Source organism: Mauremys reevesii, linkage group 25 (assembly GCF_016161935.1).
Source record: "Mauremys reevesii isolate NIE-2019 linkage group 25, ASM1616193v1, whole genome shotgun sequence".
NCBI classification, from domain to species: domain Eukaryota; kingdom Metazoa; phylum Chordata; order Testudines; family Geoemydidae; genus Mauremys; species Mauremys reevesii.
Window position 1 is genome coordinate 12,301,900 of NC_052647.1, and position 12,510 is coordinate 12,314,409.

The 12,510-nt window shown below is 68.5% G+C and overlaps 1 protein-coding gene across 1 annotated transcript; it reads left to right on the forward strand.

Moving 5' to 3' along the window:
- The first annotated feature begins 10,793 nt into the window (after positions 1–10,793).
- Positions 10,794–12,136, forward strand: S1PR5 (sphingosine-1-phosphate receptor 5). The gene has a single exon (XM_039514087.1). It carries the CDS (start codon positions 10,919–10,921, stop codon positions 12,080–12,082), a length of 1,164 nt encoding a protein of 387 aa, XP_039370021.1. The 5' UTR covers positions 10,794–10,918; the 3' UTR covers positions 12,083–12,136.
- Positions 12,137–12,510: the final 374 nt, after the last annotated feature.

Consider the following 12,510-nt stretch of genomic DNA (forward strand, 5'->3'; position numbering starts at 1 on the left):
TCAGGCCTCCTTGTCACCTGTTGAGAACAGGCCACTTCCACCTTCATTGAATTGGCTCCTTAGCACTGATCCCCAGCTTGGCAAGGCAGCTCCCATCTGTTCATGGGCTGCGTACTGATACCTGCCTGCTCTGTGCATCCGAGGAAGTGGGTTCTAGCCCACGAAAGCTTCTCCCCAAATAAATGCGTTAGTCTCTAAGGTGCCACTGGACTCCCCATTGTTTTTGCTGATTTGGACTAAGACGCCCCCCCCCCGCCCCGAAACCTGTCCAGCCGTAGAACCAGTCACCTTTCCGGTGAGGGGCGCAGCCAGATTTCACTGATTTTCCCTTCTGTTTCAGCGCTGGCCCTTTTAGCCAGAAGGCAACTTTATAATTTACAAAACCAACAAACCGCAGGCTTCCCAAAGCAGAGAGACCGTGTCCAAGTGTAGGAAAAATGCTGAATCTCAACCCACAGCCCCTCTGGAGCACGAGGGGAGCCGCTCGTGTTTCACCTCCCTTCATTTTGTGGTCCCAAGTCTTCGGGAGCTCATCTGGTGGGGACAGGCCTCCTCCGAATTGAAAGGTAGGATGGGGCCCCGTTTCATTGCTTGCCAGTGTCCCATCCCTGGGTCCTGGGGGGTGGAACAAGCTGATTTGAGGGCGGCAGCGGTGGGACACTGCACCACGCTCTGCGAGGCTGCGTGTGGGCTCTGGGGGCCGTGTTTTCGACAGACAAACGGCAGCTCCCCACGGAGACAGAGGCTTTTATCCTGTGTGCAGAGAAACAAAGTGGACCAGAAATTAGACCAAACAAATATTCGTACAGCGCCTGGCACAACGGGCCTTGAGCCTCAGTGCTACCGTAATTCACCCAATAAATAATGTACAGCGCCCGCACGGCTGCTACCGTAATACACCAGAAAACAGCGCGGAAGGTCCCGTTCCTTCAACCTTCAAACGCAGAAGGACCTAACGCCAAGGAGGTGCGGGGGCGGGGGGCTGCGGGGAGTTATGCGGGCACTCAGTAGGGGGCGCTCTGCCCCACAGTCAGCTCTGATGCCAGCCCCAGCATGGTGCTGGGGGGCAGTGTGCCGGGAGCAGGGACCGGCGCGGGTGACTCGGCAGGGGCGGGGTGGGGGCTGTGCTGCAGGGAGCTGGGGGGGCTCAGCAGGGGGCGATCTCCCCTTGAAGTCAGTGGGGCCGGGGGGGCTGTGCTGCCAGGGGGCAGTGTCTGGGATGAGGGGAACCCCGGGGCGTGAGGAGCACATGGGAGAGCCCAGGGCCCCTCAGCGTCCTGGCCCAGGGCCGGCTCGGCCCGCGTCCCGGAGAAGGAGGCTTGAGGCGGGATGCGCCGGGGCAGGGGCCGCTGGGCACATCCTGGGCAGGATGTGAGAGGTGGGAGCTCACCCTTGGCTGGGAGGAATCATCCCCACCCCCCAAGCAGCCCCCACACGTCTGCCCCCCACACTCCCAGGAGCCCCGGGAGGAAGCAGCGGCCGGGCTGGCAGGAGGGAGCCAGGAGTACGGTGATGGGTCAAGCCCCCTCCTGATCCCCACGGGCCCTTCGCCCCGGTGCCTCCCGACTCAGGCTGATCAGCCCAAATCGCTGGGCTCTCCCCCCACACCCTGACACGCCAGGAGCCGCCCCACGGCCCGTTAACGCCCCAGCCACGCGCAGGGCAGCGTCTCTCCAGGCCCGGTTTGGAGAAATCCCCAGTCCCGTGGGGCCGGCCTGGCAGCGGGGCCGGGGAGCCCTGCAGCTGACACGTGCCCCGGGGACTCGCTGCACAGAGCTGCTGGCTCAGCAGCTGGGGCGAGCGGTTCCCTCTCCGTGACTCAGCGCGTGGGCTCCGCTGCCTGCCACAAACCCCACGTGGTGCTGCCAGCGGAGAACCAGCGAAGCCAGCGGCAAAGCGCCAGGCTGGGGGGGGACAGACCTGCCTGAAGCCTTGACTAGCCCTGCCCCTCCTGTGCCCGAGGAGCTCGAAGCGCCGTGCAGACGGGCACAGGGGTGAGCCAGGAGCGCCCCACGAAAATGGCAAAACTCCCATCTGACTCCATGGCTGCCAGGGGCCAATCCTGGGGGGGAGCTGGGCTGGCCTCAGCCCGGGGCCCAGCGCCAGGTGTGGGGGCCGCAGCGGCGCTATGGACCGCAGGAAGGGCTGGGCCGGGATCCCGGGGCAGGTGGGTGAGGATGAGGAAAACCCGAACAAGGCGCCTCGCCCGCCCCCAGGGAGGGGGCAGCCCCCAGCCAGGGCAGCGGTGCTTGCAGGGGACTCCGGAGATCCTCCTCCCGATCTCGTTTCCTGCCCACCCACCTGCTCTGTCCTGTCACCCTGCCTCCCCCAGCCCCGAGCCGGGCCCACCCGTCCCTCCGGTGTGGGGAGCCGCTCGTCCGGACACTTGCCCGGCGGTCCTGGCTGGTTGCCCCGCTCTGAGCCGGGGGGGTTCACCCCAGAGCTGGGAGCTCCCCGAGGGGCGGTTGTGGGGTCGCTGCAGGGAAAAGGAAGGGGGGACGTGGGACCCTCGCCCCGGGGGGGGGGGGCTCCGGCTCAGATCCGGCCCCAGGGCAGGGGCTGGTCGGCTCAGGCGGCCTGTCCCCTCTAGGAGGCGCCGGTTCGGACCTGGCCCCGGGGCTGGGGGACTGGCTGGCTGGGGAAGAGATTCGTTACAGCCGCCTGGTGGGAAGCGAGTCAGGTCCAGGGCCAGTCGCCGGTTGTTCCCCTCCCAGACGTCTCGCCTGAAGGAGCTGCCCCGAGGGTGACCCAGCCGGGCAGGATTCCCCGTGGGGCTGGGGCTGGGGGGGACCCTGGGGAAGTCCCCAGCCAGAGCCCCGGCTCAGTCCCCAGGCGAGTTTGGGGAAGTCTCTCTAAGCCCCTGCGGGCTGGGATCAGAGCTGGGGTAGAAACCAGGCGTCCGGGTTCCCAGCCCCCGCTGCACGAACCTCTAGATATCACCCCCCTCCCAGGAAGAGTGAACAGGGTTGCCCTTCAATGAGCACCATTAGGTTTCAGGGTGAACGGCCCCTCCCCCAGTGCTGCTGGTGCGGGCTGCCATGGCTCTGCTTCTCGCAGCCGCAGGACGTGCTGGGGTGGGGCAGGGAGCCGGGGAGCAGCCCCCGGTGCTGTTCGCTCAGCAGCCAGGTTGTCGGTGCTTGAGCAGCTGCCTGTGCCCCAGGCGGTTCCCACGTCCCAGCACGGCGGGTCGGGTTCCCCAGGCTCCTATGGGATCACCACGATGCACCCCCTTGGGGTGGAGCCCCCTGCCCTCCCAGAGCCAGGGAGAGAACCCAGGAGTCCTGGCTCCCAGCCCCCTGCTCTAACCCACCAGCCCCCACTCCCCTCCCTGAGCCGGGGACAGAACCCAGGAGTCCTGGCTCCCAGCCCCCCCTGCTCTAACCCACCAGCCCCCACTCCTCCCGGGCCGGGACAGAACCCAGGAGTCCTGGCTCCCAGCCCCCCCTGCTCTAACCCACCAGCCCCCACTCCCCTCCCCGAGCCGGGGACAGAACCCAGGAGTCCTGGCTCCCAGCCCCCCCTGCTCTAACCCACCAGCCCCCACTCCCCTCCCCGAGCCGGGGACAGAACCCAGGAGTCCTGGCTCCCAGCCCCACCTGCTCTAACCCACCAGCCCCACTCCTCCCGAGCCGGGACAGAACCCAGGAGTCCTGGCTCCCAGCCCCCCCTGCTCTAACCCACCAGCCCCCTGCCCTCCCCGAGCCAGGGACAGAACCCAGGAATCCTGGCTCCCAGCCCCCTCCCCGCACTGAGCCAGTGGACCCCACTCCCCTCCCAGAGCCGGGGAGAGAACCCAGGAGTCCTGGCTCCCAGCCCCCACTGCTCTAACCCACCAGCCCCCGCTCCCCTCCCCGAGCCAGGGACAGAACCCAGGAGTCCTGGCTCCCAGCCTCTCCTGCTCTAACCCACCAGCCCCCGCTCCCCTCCCCGAGCCAGGGACAGAACCCAGGAGTCCTGGCTCCCAGCCCCTCCTGCTCTAACCCACCAGCCCCCGCTCCCCTCCCCGAGCCAGGGACAGAACCCAGGAGTCCTGGCTCCCAGCCCCTCCTGCTGTAACCACCAGCCCCCCCTCCCCTCCCCGAGCCAGGGACAGAACCCCGGAATCCTGGCTCCCAGCCCCCCCTGCTCTAACCCACCAGCCCCCGCTCCCCTCCCCGAGCCGGGGACAGAACCCAGGAGTCCTGGCTCCCAGCCCCCCCTGCTCTAACCACCAGCCCCCGCTCCCCTCCCCGAGCCAGGGACAGATCCCAGGAGTCCTGACCCCCAGCCCCAACCCAATAAGCCAAAGCCCCACGCCCAGCAGGCCTGGGGTGGAGGGCTGGGTGCTTGCACCCGAGGGAGCAGGTTGGGGCTTGCCTGGCAGGGAGGAGGAGCCAGCCAGCCAGACGCACAGCACAGCACGGCAGGGGCCGCGGGCGGAGGAACCGGTTGAACAGAAGGGCCGGGTGCCAGGGGGTGCAGCTGGGGGCCGATTCGGCAGGGATAGTGCCCTGGCTGCATCCCCACAGGAGGGCACGCGGGGCTCAGATTCCCCCAGACGGGGGAGGATCCGGAGGCACCGGCCCATTGGCACCCCAGGAGGAAACGCGGTGCCCAGCCCTGGGGGCCAGGGAAGAGGGTGCTGCCCCCACAGCTCCCCCCAGGCCCTGGCGGAGGCAGAGGTCAGACATCTCTGTCCACCCCTCCCCCTGTGGAAGCAGTAGGGGAGTATTGGGGTTGGGGGCCATCGCCCCCCATTTCTCCCCATCCTGCCCAGACCTGAGACCTTGCCCCAGACGTGAATTTCTGTCCAGTGGGCCCCCGTCGCCCCTTCCCCTGCCTGGAACCGTCACCTCCAGCTGGGGGAAGCTCGGCAGCCGGGGCCGTCTGGCGTGGGATGCAGCCTGGCACCTGGGTTCTGGGGAGCCTTTCCAGCCAGAGGGACCCCCCCATCCAGCCCAGCCCCCAGGGCAGGGAGGGGATGGGGCAGGCGGGACTCTGGACGGCTGCTCCCAAATAGACGAATCCTGGCAGCCCCCTGGCATCTTCCCACCTGCCCACCCTGGCAGCTCCCATCACCCCGGCAGCTGTTGCTTCGTCTCCGGGGAATGTGGCTGGGGAGGGGCAGGGCCCAGAGGGGGGCAGATAGAGGAGGAAGGGGCTGGGGTCGAGGGCTAGAGGGTGAGAGGCAGGGGGTGCTATGGGGGGGTGTCCCGGAGTCCCCGGGCGCTGCTCTGGAGCTGCTCCCCCCAAAGCCAGGCAGGACTCTGGGGAGCCTCCTCTCCCTCGGAGCAGCCTGTCTGCAGGGCAAGAAGCTCCCACGGCTTCACCTCCTGGGTCTCTCCTGGGAGCATTCAGCCTCCTCGGCCCCTCCGTGCGCTTCCCCCAGCGAGTCCCCCCAGCAGGGTCCTGGGGGGCCACAGGGTCCTGCCCCCCCACGTCGCAGGCAGACGTGACTCTCAGCCAGCCAGTAACACAGAGGTTTATTCGATGACAGGAACAGGGTCTAACACAGAGCTTGTAGGTACCGCAAACCTGACCCCTCGGCCAGGTCCATTCTGGGGGGCAGTGAGCCAGACCCCCACGTCTGCCCTCACTCCTCGTCCCCAGCCAGCTCCAGACTGAACCTCTCCAGCCCCTCCTCTCTGGCCTTTGTCTCTTTCCCTGGGCCAGGAGGTCACCTGATCTCTTTGTTCTCCCCCACCTTTAGCATCCGCTTGCAGGGGGGAAGGGCCTGGCCATTAGTTGCCAGGACACAGAGTGTCAGCCAGAAACTGAGCCCCCCCACCAGTATTCAGAGGAAACATTAAGAAAATTCCCACTTCGTCACAGGGGCTGACAGCAAGACGCACCTGCACTTGTGGGGTTGGGAGGGTGAGATGGAGTCAAGGACCCCTAGCCAGGTGCTGAGATGCGGCTGCCTCTGGGGTGGGACAGATGGGCCGTGGGGGCTGCATTCCCCAGCGCTGGGTGTGGTGGTTCCTCACTGTGCTCTGGCTCCCATCACTCCCCCCATGTGCTTTCGTGCCCAGGGAGTGGTGAGACCCCCCATCCCAGTGGTGCATTGAAATCCTCTGACCCCAGGCTGCAGCCTGAGCCTCCTTTCCCTGGGGAGAGGGAGCTGAGCTGTCTTCCAGCGCTCCTGGAGGATTCACCCCGCGGGACCCGTCCCTATTGTGTCTGCATTAGGCACGGCCACTGCCCCTTCCGCCTGCCCGAACAGGGTATTGTTCCTCCCTGCCGGGCAGTGCCAGCCGAACGCACACAGAGCCGGTGGAGCATCCCTAACCCTGTAGTTGGCAGCGCCCCAGACCCTGGACCCCCGAGCTGCCTCTGAGCTGGGACTCCCCCCTGCCACCGCCCGAATCTGGACAGCTGGCTCCTGGGGGAGGGGTATTAGGGGCCCGCGATAGCAAGGAAATGGCAAAACCTGGTACAGCATGGCTGAGATTGGGGGGTATTGGCAGAGCTGTTGGGGGAGGGGGGGGCCTGGGCTGGGATAGCAGGGGTTGCGGGTCGGGAGTGAGGGGCACCGGCAGGGTTCGGGGGGGAGCCCTGGGCTGGGATAGCAGGGGCTGCGGGTCGGGAGTGAGGGGCACCGGCAGGGTTCGGGGGGGAGCCCTGGGCTGGGATAGCAGGGGCTGCGGGTCGGGGTTGAGGGGCACCATGGGAGCCCAGGCTGATCACCCCTCGCCCGTCCCCCTGGTCCCAGACACCCCAATACCAAGCCAGGCTGCAGGCCCCTGCCCCACAGGATGCCCTGGGACTCCGTCCCCTCCCCTCCCCTCCCCACCACCCTGTGCCCCCTGCCCCCAGCACAGCCCCTGGGTAGCGGACGGGGCGGCCTGGACGGGGGCACTGCAGTACCCCTCCCCCGCCGCAGCCGGCTCCAGGCTGTGCCAGCCCCCCCCCCCCCCCGGCCGGGCCCCTGCAGCTGGGTGGTGCCGGGGATGGGAGCAGCTGGGCGGTGCCAGGGGCTCTGGCACGCGGGGACAGAATTAGCATCTGAATGTGGAGGGTGGCGGGTCCGTGCTGGGAGCTGGGCCAGGCTGCCAGGCCTCCCAGCTGCTCCCCAGTGCAGGTCCGGGGGGGGCGGGGGGGCAGCCTCTTCCTCGCTGCCCCGAGGTCAGAGCCAGGCCAAGGCCCCGGGGGCTGATGTCGCTGCCCCGGGCCAGGCTTCCCCCCCCCGAAACGATCCCCCAGCCCCCCCACATGGACCAGTTCCCAGCTCAGCCACTCTTCCCATGGGGAAGGGGCCTGACATTCAGAGAGGGGGGCTGGGAGCCAGGACACCTGGATTCTCTCCCCAGCGCTGGGAGGGGACGGGGGGCTGGTGGGTTAGAGCAGGGGGGGCTGGGAACCAGGACTCCTGGGTTCTCTCCCCAGCGCTGGGAGGGGACGGGGGGCTGCTGGGTTAGAGCAGGGGGGCTGGGAGCCAGGACACCTGGCAGGGGAGTGTGTCTAATGGTTAGAGCAGGGGGGGGCCTGGGAGCCCGGACTCCTGGGTTCTAGTCCTGGCTCTGGGAGGGGAGTGGGGGCTGGTGGTTAGAGCAGGGGGGCTGGGAGCCAGGACTCCTGGGTTCTCTCCCAGCTCTGGGAGGGGAGTGTGTCTAATGGTTAGAGCAGGGGGGCTGGGAGCCAGGACTCCTGGGTTCTCTCCCAGCTCTGGGAGGGGAGTGTGTCTAATGGTTAGAGCAGGGGGAGTCTGGGAGCCCGGACTCCTGGGTTCTAATCCTGGCTCTGGGAGGGGAGTGAGGGCTGGGAGCCAGGACTCCTGGGTTCTCTCCCAGCTCTGGCCTGCAGCCTCCCTCTCAGCTCCTGGCCCTTTGCAGCCCAGACTCGCCTCCCCCCGCCCCCCCGTGAAGGCTGCGCTCCCCCGGCCGGGGGCGGACGGGGGGGGGGGAAACAGGAGGTTCCCACGTGACCAGGCACCGGGCCAGGCTCCGGGCTCCGGGCTCCGGCACGTTACTCGCTGCAGCCTGGGACGCGGCCGGACGGTAAGTGCGGGGCTGGCGCGGAGGAGCCCCCGGGCGGGGATCGGGACTCGCGGGGACCCGGGACTGTCCCGCGTGGAATTTGCGGGCGGAACGCGGCGCTGGGGGATTCGCCTGCCCCGCGCGGACAAGGCTCGGGGCTCAAAGCTGGATTAAATCGGGGGGTGTCCACGGCCCCCCCATCGGAGCGCAGGACCGGGGGGGTCCCGGCCCCATGGGGCAGAATCACGGTGCGACCCTGGGGTCCCCAGGGGCAGATGCTCCCACCCGCACTTCGCTGCCTTCGATGCCCTGGGGGGCACGGCCCCCCCCCGGTCCCCGGCCCCCAGCTCGGGATCCGTTCCCTCCCCCCGCCTGGCCCCTCCGCCCTGCTCTCGAGGGTGGCCGGGGATGGGCCCTGGGTCTCTGCCACCTGCCCCTCGCTGGGGGCAGAGCACAGACCCGCTGAGCCATCCGCCCCTCCCGCTGCCAGCCCCGCTCCTAGTGCGGAGCCCCCTGCCCCGTGGGGGTAGGTCACAGGGAGTCGCCCCGCGCTGGCCCTAGGCACATGCTCCGGGGCTGGGGGGCTCTGGGCCGGGTCAGGCTCCCCCCTCCTTCCCCCGGGGGTCACAGCCAGCCCCCAAGCTCCGTGCTGGGTCTGTGGAGCGAGCTCGGGCTACCTACAGCCCCTCTGCCCCTCCTGCTGGTCTCACATATGCCCATATTGACCAGTGCTCAGAGGGAGCCTGAGGATGCTTCACCCTGCCCTGGGGTCCAGCTCCCCCCGAGCTGCCGAACGCCCGGGTTTGTGCCGCTGCTCTGGGGCCCAGGGGACGAATGACACGTTGCAGGGCTCAGAGTGGGAGCCGATGAAGTGGGTTTCAGCCCACGGAAGCTTATGCCCAAGTCAATTTGTTCGTCTCTAAGGTGCTACGAGGACTCCTGGTTCCTAGGCTCAGACAGACGCCACAGGGGGATTTTCAGAGTGCGCCGGGGAAAGGCCGGAGCTGGGGGAGGACAAGTGATTGTTAGTGTTTGCGTGATGGAAAAGCTGACCGAGATCAGAGCCCCATCGCGCCGGGCGCCGCCCAGACCCCAGCTGAGATCAGGGCCCCGTCATGCCGGGCGCTGCCCAGACCCCAGTTGAGATCAGGGCCCCGTCATGCCGGGCGCTGCCCAGACCCCAGCTGAGATCAGGGCCCCGTCGGGCCGGGCACCGCCCAGACCCCAGCTGAGATCAGGGCCCCGTCATGCCAGGCGCTGCCCAGACCCCGGCCGAGATCAGGGCCCCGTCGCGCCGGGCGCTGCCAAGACCCACAGTAAGAGAGTCCCTGCCCCAGCAGCACGATGGGGTTGGGGTGGGGTGGGAAATGGGACACATGGGGGAGGGAGGGGGTGTCACTCCCAGTGCAGCTGCTCTCTGCATCCCTTGTCCTGGCCAGCCCAAGTGACCCGTCCCCATCTCTCCGTCTGGCCCTGGCTCCTGGGAGGATTCGCAGCCGCGCCATGAATCCCTCCAGGCCATTCTGTCCAGAACAGGATCCCAGCCTGGCTCGCCCCTCGGTCCCGGCTGTCCCCCCCCAGCCCCAGCTGCTGTTATTCCGCCGGAGTTTCCGTTTGCCGCCCGGCCCAGCCAGCAGCAGGTGTGTGCTCCGGGGTGGGGGTGCGGATGGGGGGGATTAGAAACTAGCTGAACCCTGCAGGTGACAAAGGGGCTGTGGAGATTTGAGTCTCAAGGGGATGGGGGGGCACAAGCCCCATTCCAGACACCCCCTGCGGGCAGAGCGAAACCCACAGGTCCCCACCTGTCCCAGGCTCTGCCATGGCCTGAGGGATGGACACGCCATGAGGGCCGTGACCCAGCGCCCAGCTTTGCTGCAAGAGGCCCTGGGAGACCCCCCCGGGCTCCCCCCCCACGTCTCGGCCCCCTGGCCCGCTTGGTCCATGGGGCTAGGCCCCAGTGGAGGCAGGGCTGTGACGTCTCCAGCAGTGCCTGGCGTGCCCCAGCGGAGCCAGCGCCTGCCAGCGGCCCCCGGGCTGGGGATTCAGAGGGAGTGTCTGGTATTTAACCGCCTGGCCCAGGGCTGCGGCACAGCCCCACAGCTGCTCTGCAGGGGGGGAGGGGGGCCTTTCCGTCACCTTCCCGGGCTTTGGATCAGCCCCCCCCCCCGGCAAAGCTCCCCCCAGACTCCATTGCCCCTCACTTCGCACAGGGCGTCAGCTGATCCCTTCCCAGCTGCCTGGCAGCCAATCAGAGCGCGGTGCCCAGGAGCTTGAGACGCCCACGCCCTGCTCGCCTGAGTGAGGAGTGGGCAGTGCCAGCGGGGGGAGTGGGGAGCCCTGTGCTGGGATCCCGGGTGCTTTGAGGACTCGGGGCGCGAGGCCCAGAGCGCAGCGCCATGTGCAGCCCCAGACGCGCTGCCGAAAGCGGGCGGCTCTTCCGGCTGCCTGAAGGCCGAGGGCATGGGGGGGAGCGTCCCGGCGGGAGGCAGCGCCGGCTTCACAGGCTGGGGGGGTTCTTGCATACACAGTGGTCTGTGATGTCGAAGTGCAGGCCCGTGTGGAGCGGGAAGTGGCTGGGAGCTGCAGGCAGTTCGGGGGCTGAGAGGCGGGAGCAGGAGCTCTGTGTGTGGGAGGTAGCACGGGGTGATCCAGGGAGCCCCCCAATACCAGCCCCTGACTGGAGTTCTGCCCCCCAACCTCCTGTGTTCTCCATGGCCCCGGCGGAGCCTGCCCCTTCGATTGCAGCCGGTACACGGCCCCAGGGTCCTGACGTCCCTCTGCCCCTCTTCACAGGGCTCCCCGGGCGGCTGAGGATGCCCCGCACCCGAGTGGCCCCCCGCTGCTGAGCCACAGCAGCACCCCCCGTAGCAAGCAGGGCCCAGCCCAGCACCAGGAGAGCCCCCGCTGCTGGCGAGCCGGAGCGGGCAGGGCCGCGCCATGTAGCACCCACGGCAGCCACCGGCATGGAGCTGATCACGGCGGAGTCCCCGGCCCGGCTGGTCCGGCTCTACCGGGAGTATCACAACAACGAGCTCATCTCCCTGCATTACAACTACACGGGGAAGCTGCAGGCCAGCGGCAAGTACAAGGGCGGCCTGAAGGCCGATGCGGTGGCCTTCCTGGCCGTCTGCGCCCTCATCGTGCTGGAGAACCTGGTGGTGCTGCTGGCCATCTGGAGGAACAAGAAGTTCCACTCGCCCATGTTCTACCTGCTCGGCAACCTGACCCTCTCGGACCTGCTGGCCGGCCTGGCCTACACGGCCAACATCGCCATGTCGGGCGCCAACACCCTGCAGCTCACCCCGCTGCTGTGGTTCCTGCGGGAGGCGGGCGTCTTCATCACGCTGGCCGCCTCCGTCTTCAGCCTGCTGGCCATCGCCATCGAGCGGCACATCACCATGAGCCGCATGAAGCTCTACCACGGCGCCAAGAAGGGCCGCATGTTCCTGCTCGTGGGGGCCACCTGGGCGGCCTCGCTGCTGCTCGGGCTGCTGCCGGTCCTGGGCTGGAACTGCCTGGACAGGCTGGGGAGCTGCTCCACCGTCCTGCCGCTCTTCTCCAAGAGCTACGTCCTCTTCTGCATCACCGTCTTCCTGGCCATCCTGGTGTCCATCACGGTGCTCTACGCCCGCGTCTTCCGCATGGTGAAGGGGAGCAGCCCGCGGCCGGGCAGCCTGCGCAAGGGGACGCTGAAGCGCTCGCAGAAGTCCATGGCCCTGCTCAAGACGGTCACCATCGTGGTGGGGACGTTCGTGGCCTGCTGGCTGCCCCTCTTCCTGCTGCTGCTGCTGGACGTGTGGTGCGAGGCGCAGGCCGGGGCCTGCCGCGTGCTCTACAAGGCCGACTACTTCCTGGGCTTGGCCATGCTCAACTCCCTGCTCAACCCCGTCATCTACACGCTGACCAGCCGGGACCTGCGCCGCGCCATCCTCAAGCTGCTGTGCTGCCTGCTGGGGGGGCCGGCCGAGGCCAGCCCGGCCCAGCGCTTCGGCCTCCCCATCCTGGAGTGCAGCACCAGCAAGTCGGAGCGCTCGTCCCACCGGCCCGAGGGGCTCGACGCCAGCCTGTCCACAGGCAACGGGACGCCCACCCCCGTCAAGGCGCTGGTGCCCAGTGCCGAGGACTGAGCCCCTGCCCCACAGCGGGGTGGGAGCGCGGCACGGGCCGGGGGAAGGGCTGGGACTGGCTGCCTGGGAGCCGAGGGCGTAGCTCGGGGGTGCCCCCTGCTGGCCTGCTCTGTATGAAGCTCGTTGCTGGTCTGTACGGCACAGCGCGTTAACAGCTGCGGGCCCGAATCGGCTCGCACAAGCTGCCTTAGCCACCCCCCCCCCAAATGATCCAGTGCCCCCCCGGCGCAGAGCCGATCCCGGATCCCGCGGCCCCCCCCGCGCAGAGCCGATCCCGGATCCCGCGGCCCCCCCGGCGCAGAGCCGATCCCGGATCCCGCGGCCCCCCCGGCACAGAGCCGATCCCAGATCCCGCGGCCCCCCCAGCGCAGAGCCGATCCCGGATCCCGCGGCCCCCCCGGCGCAGAGCCGATCCCGGATCCCGCGGC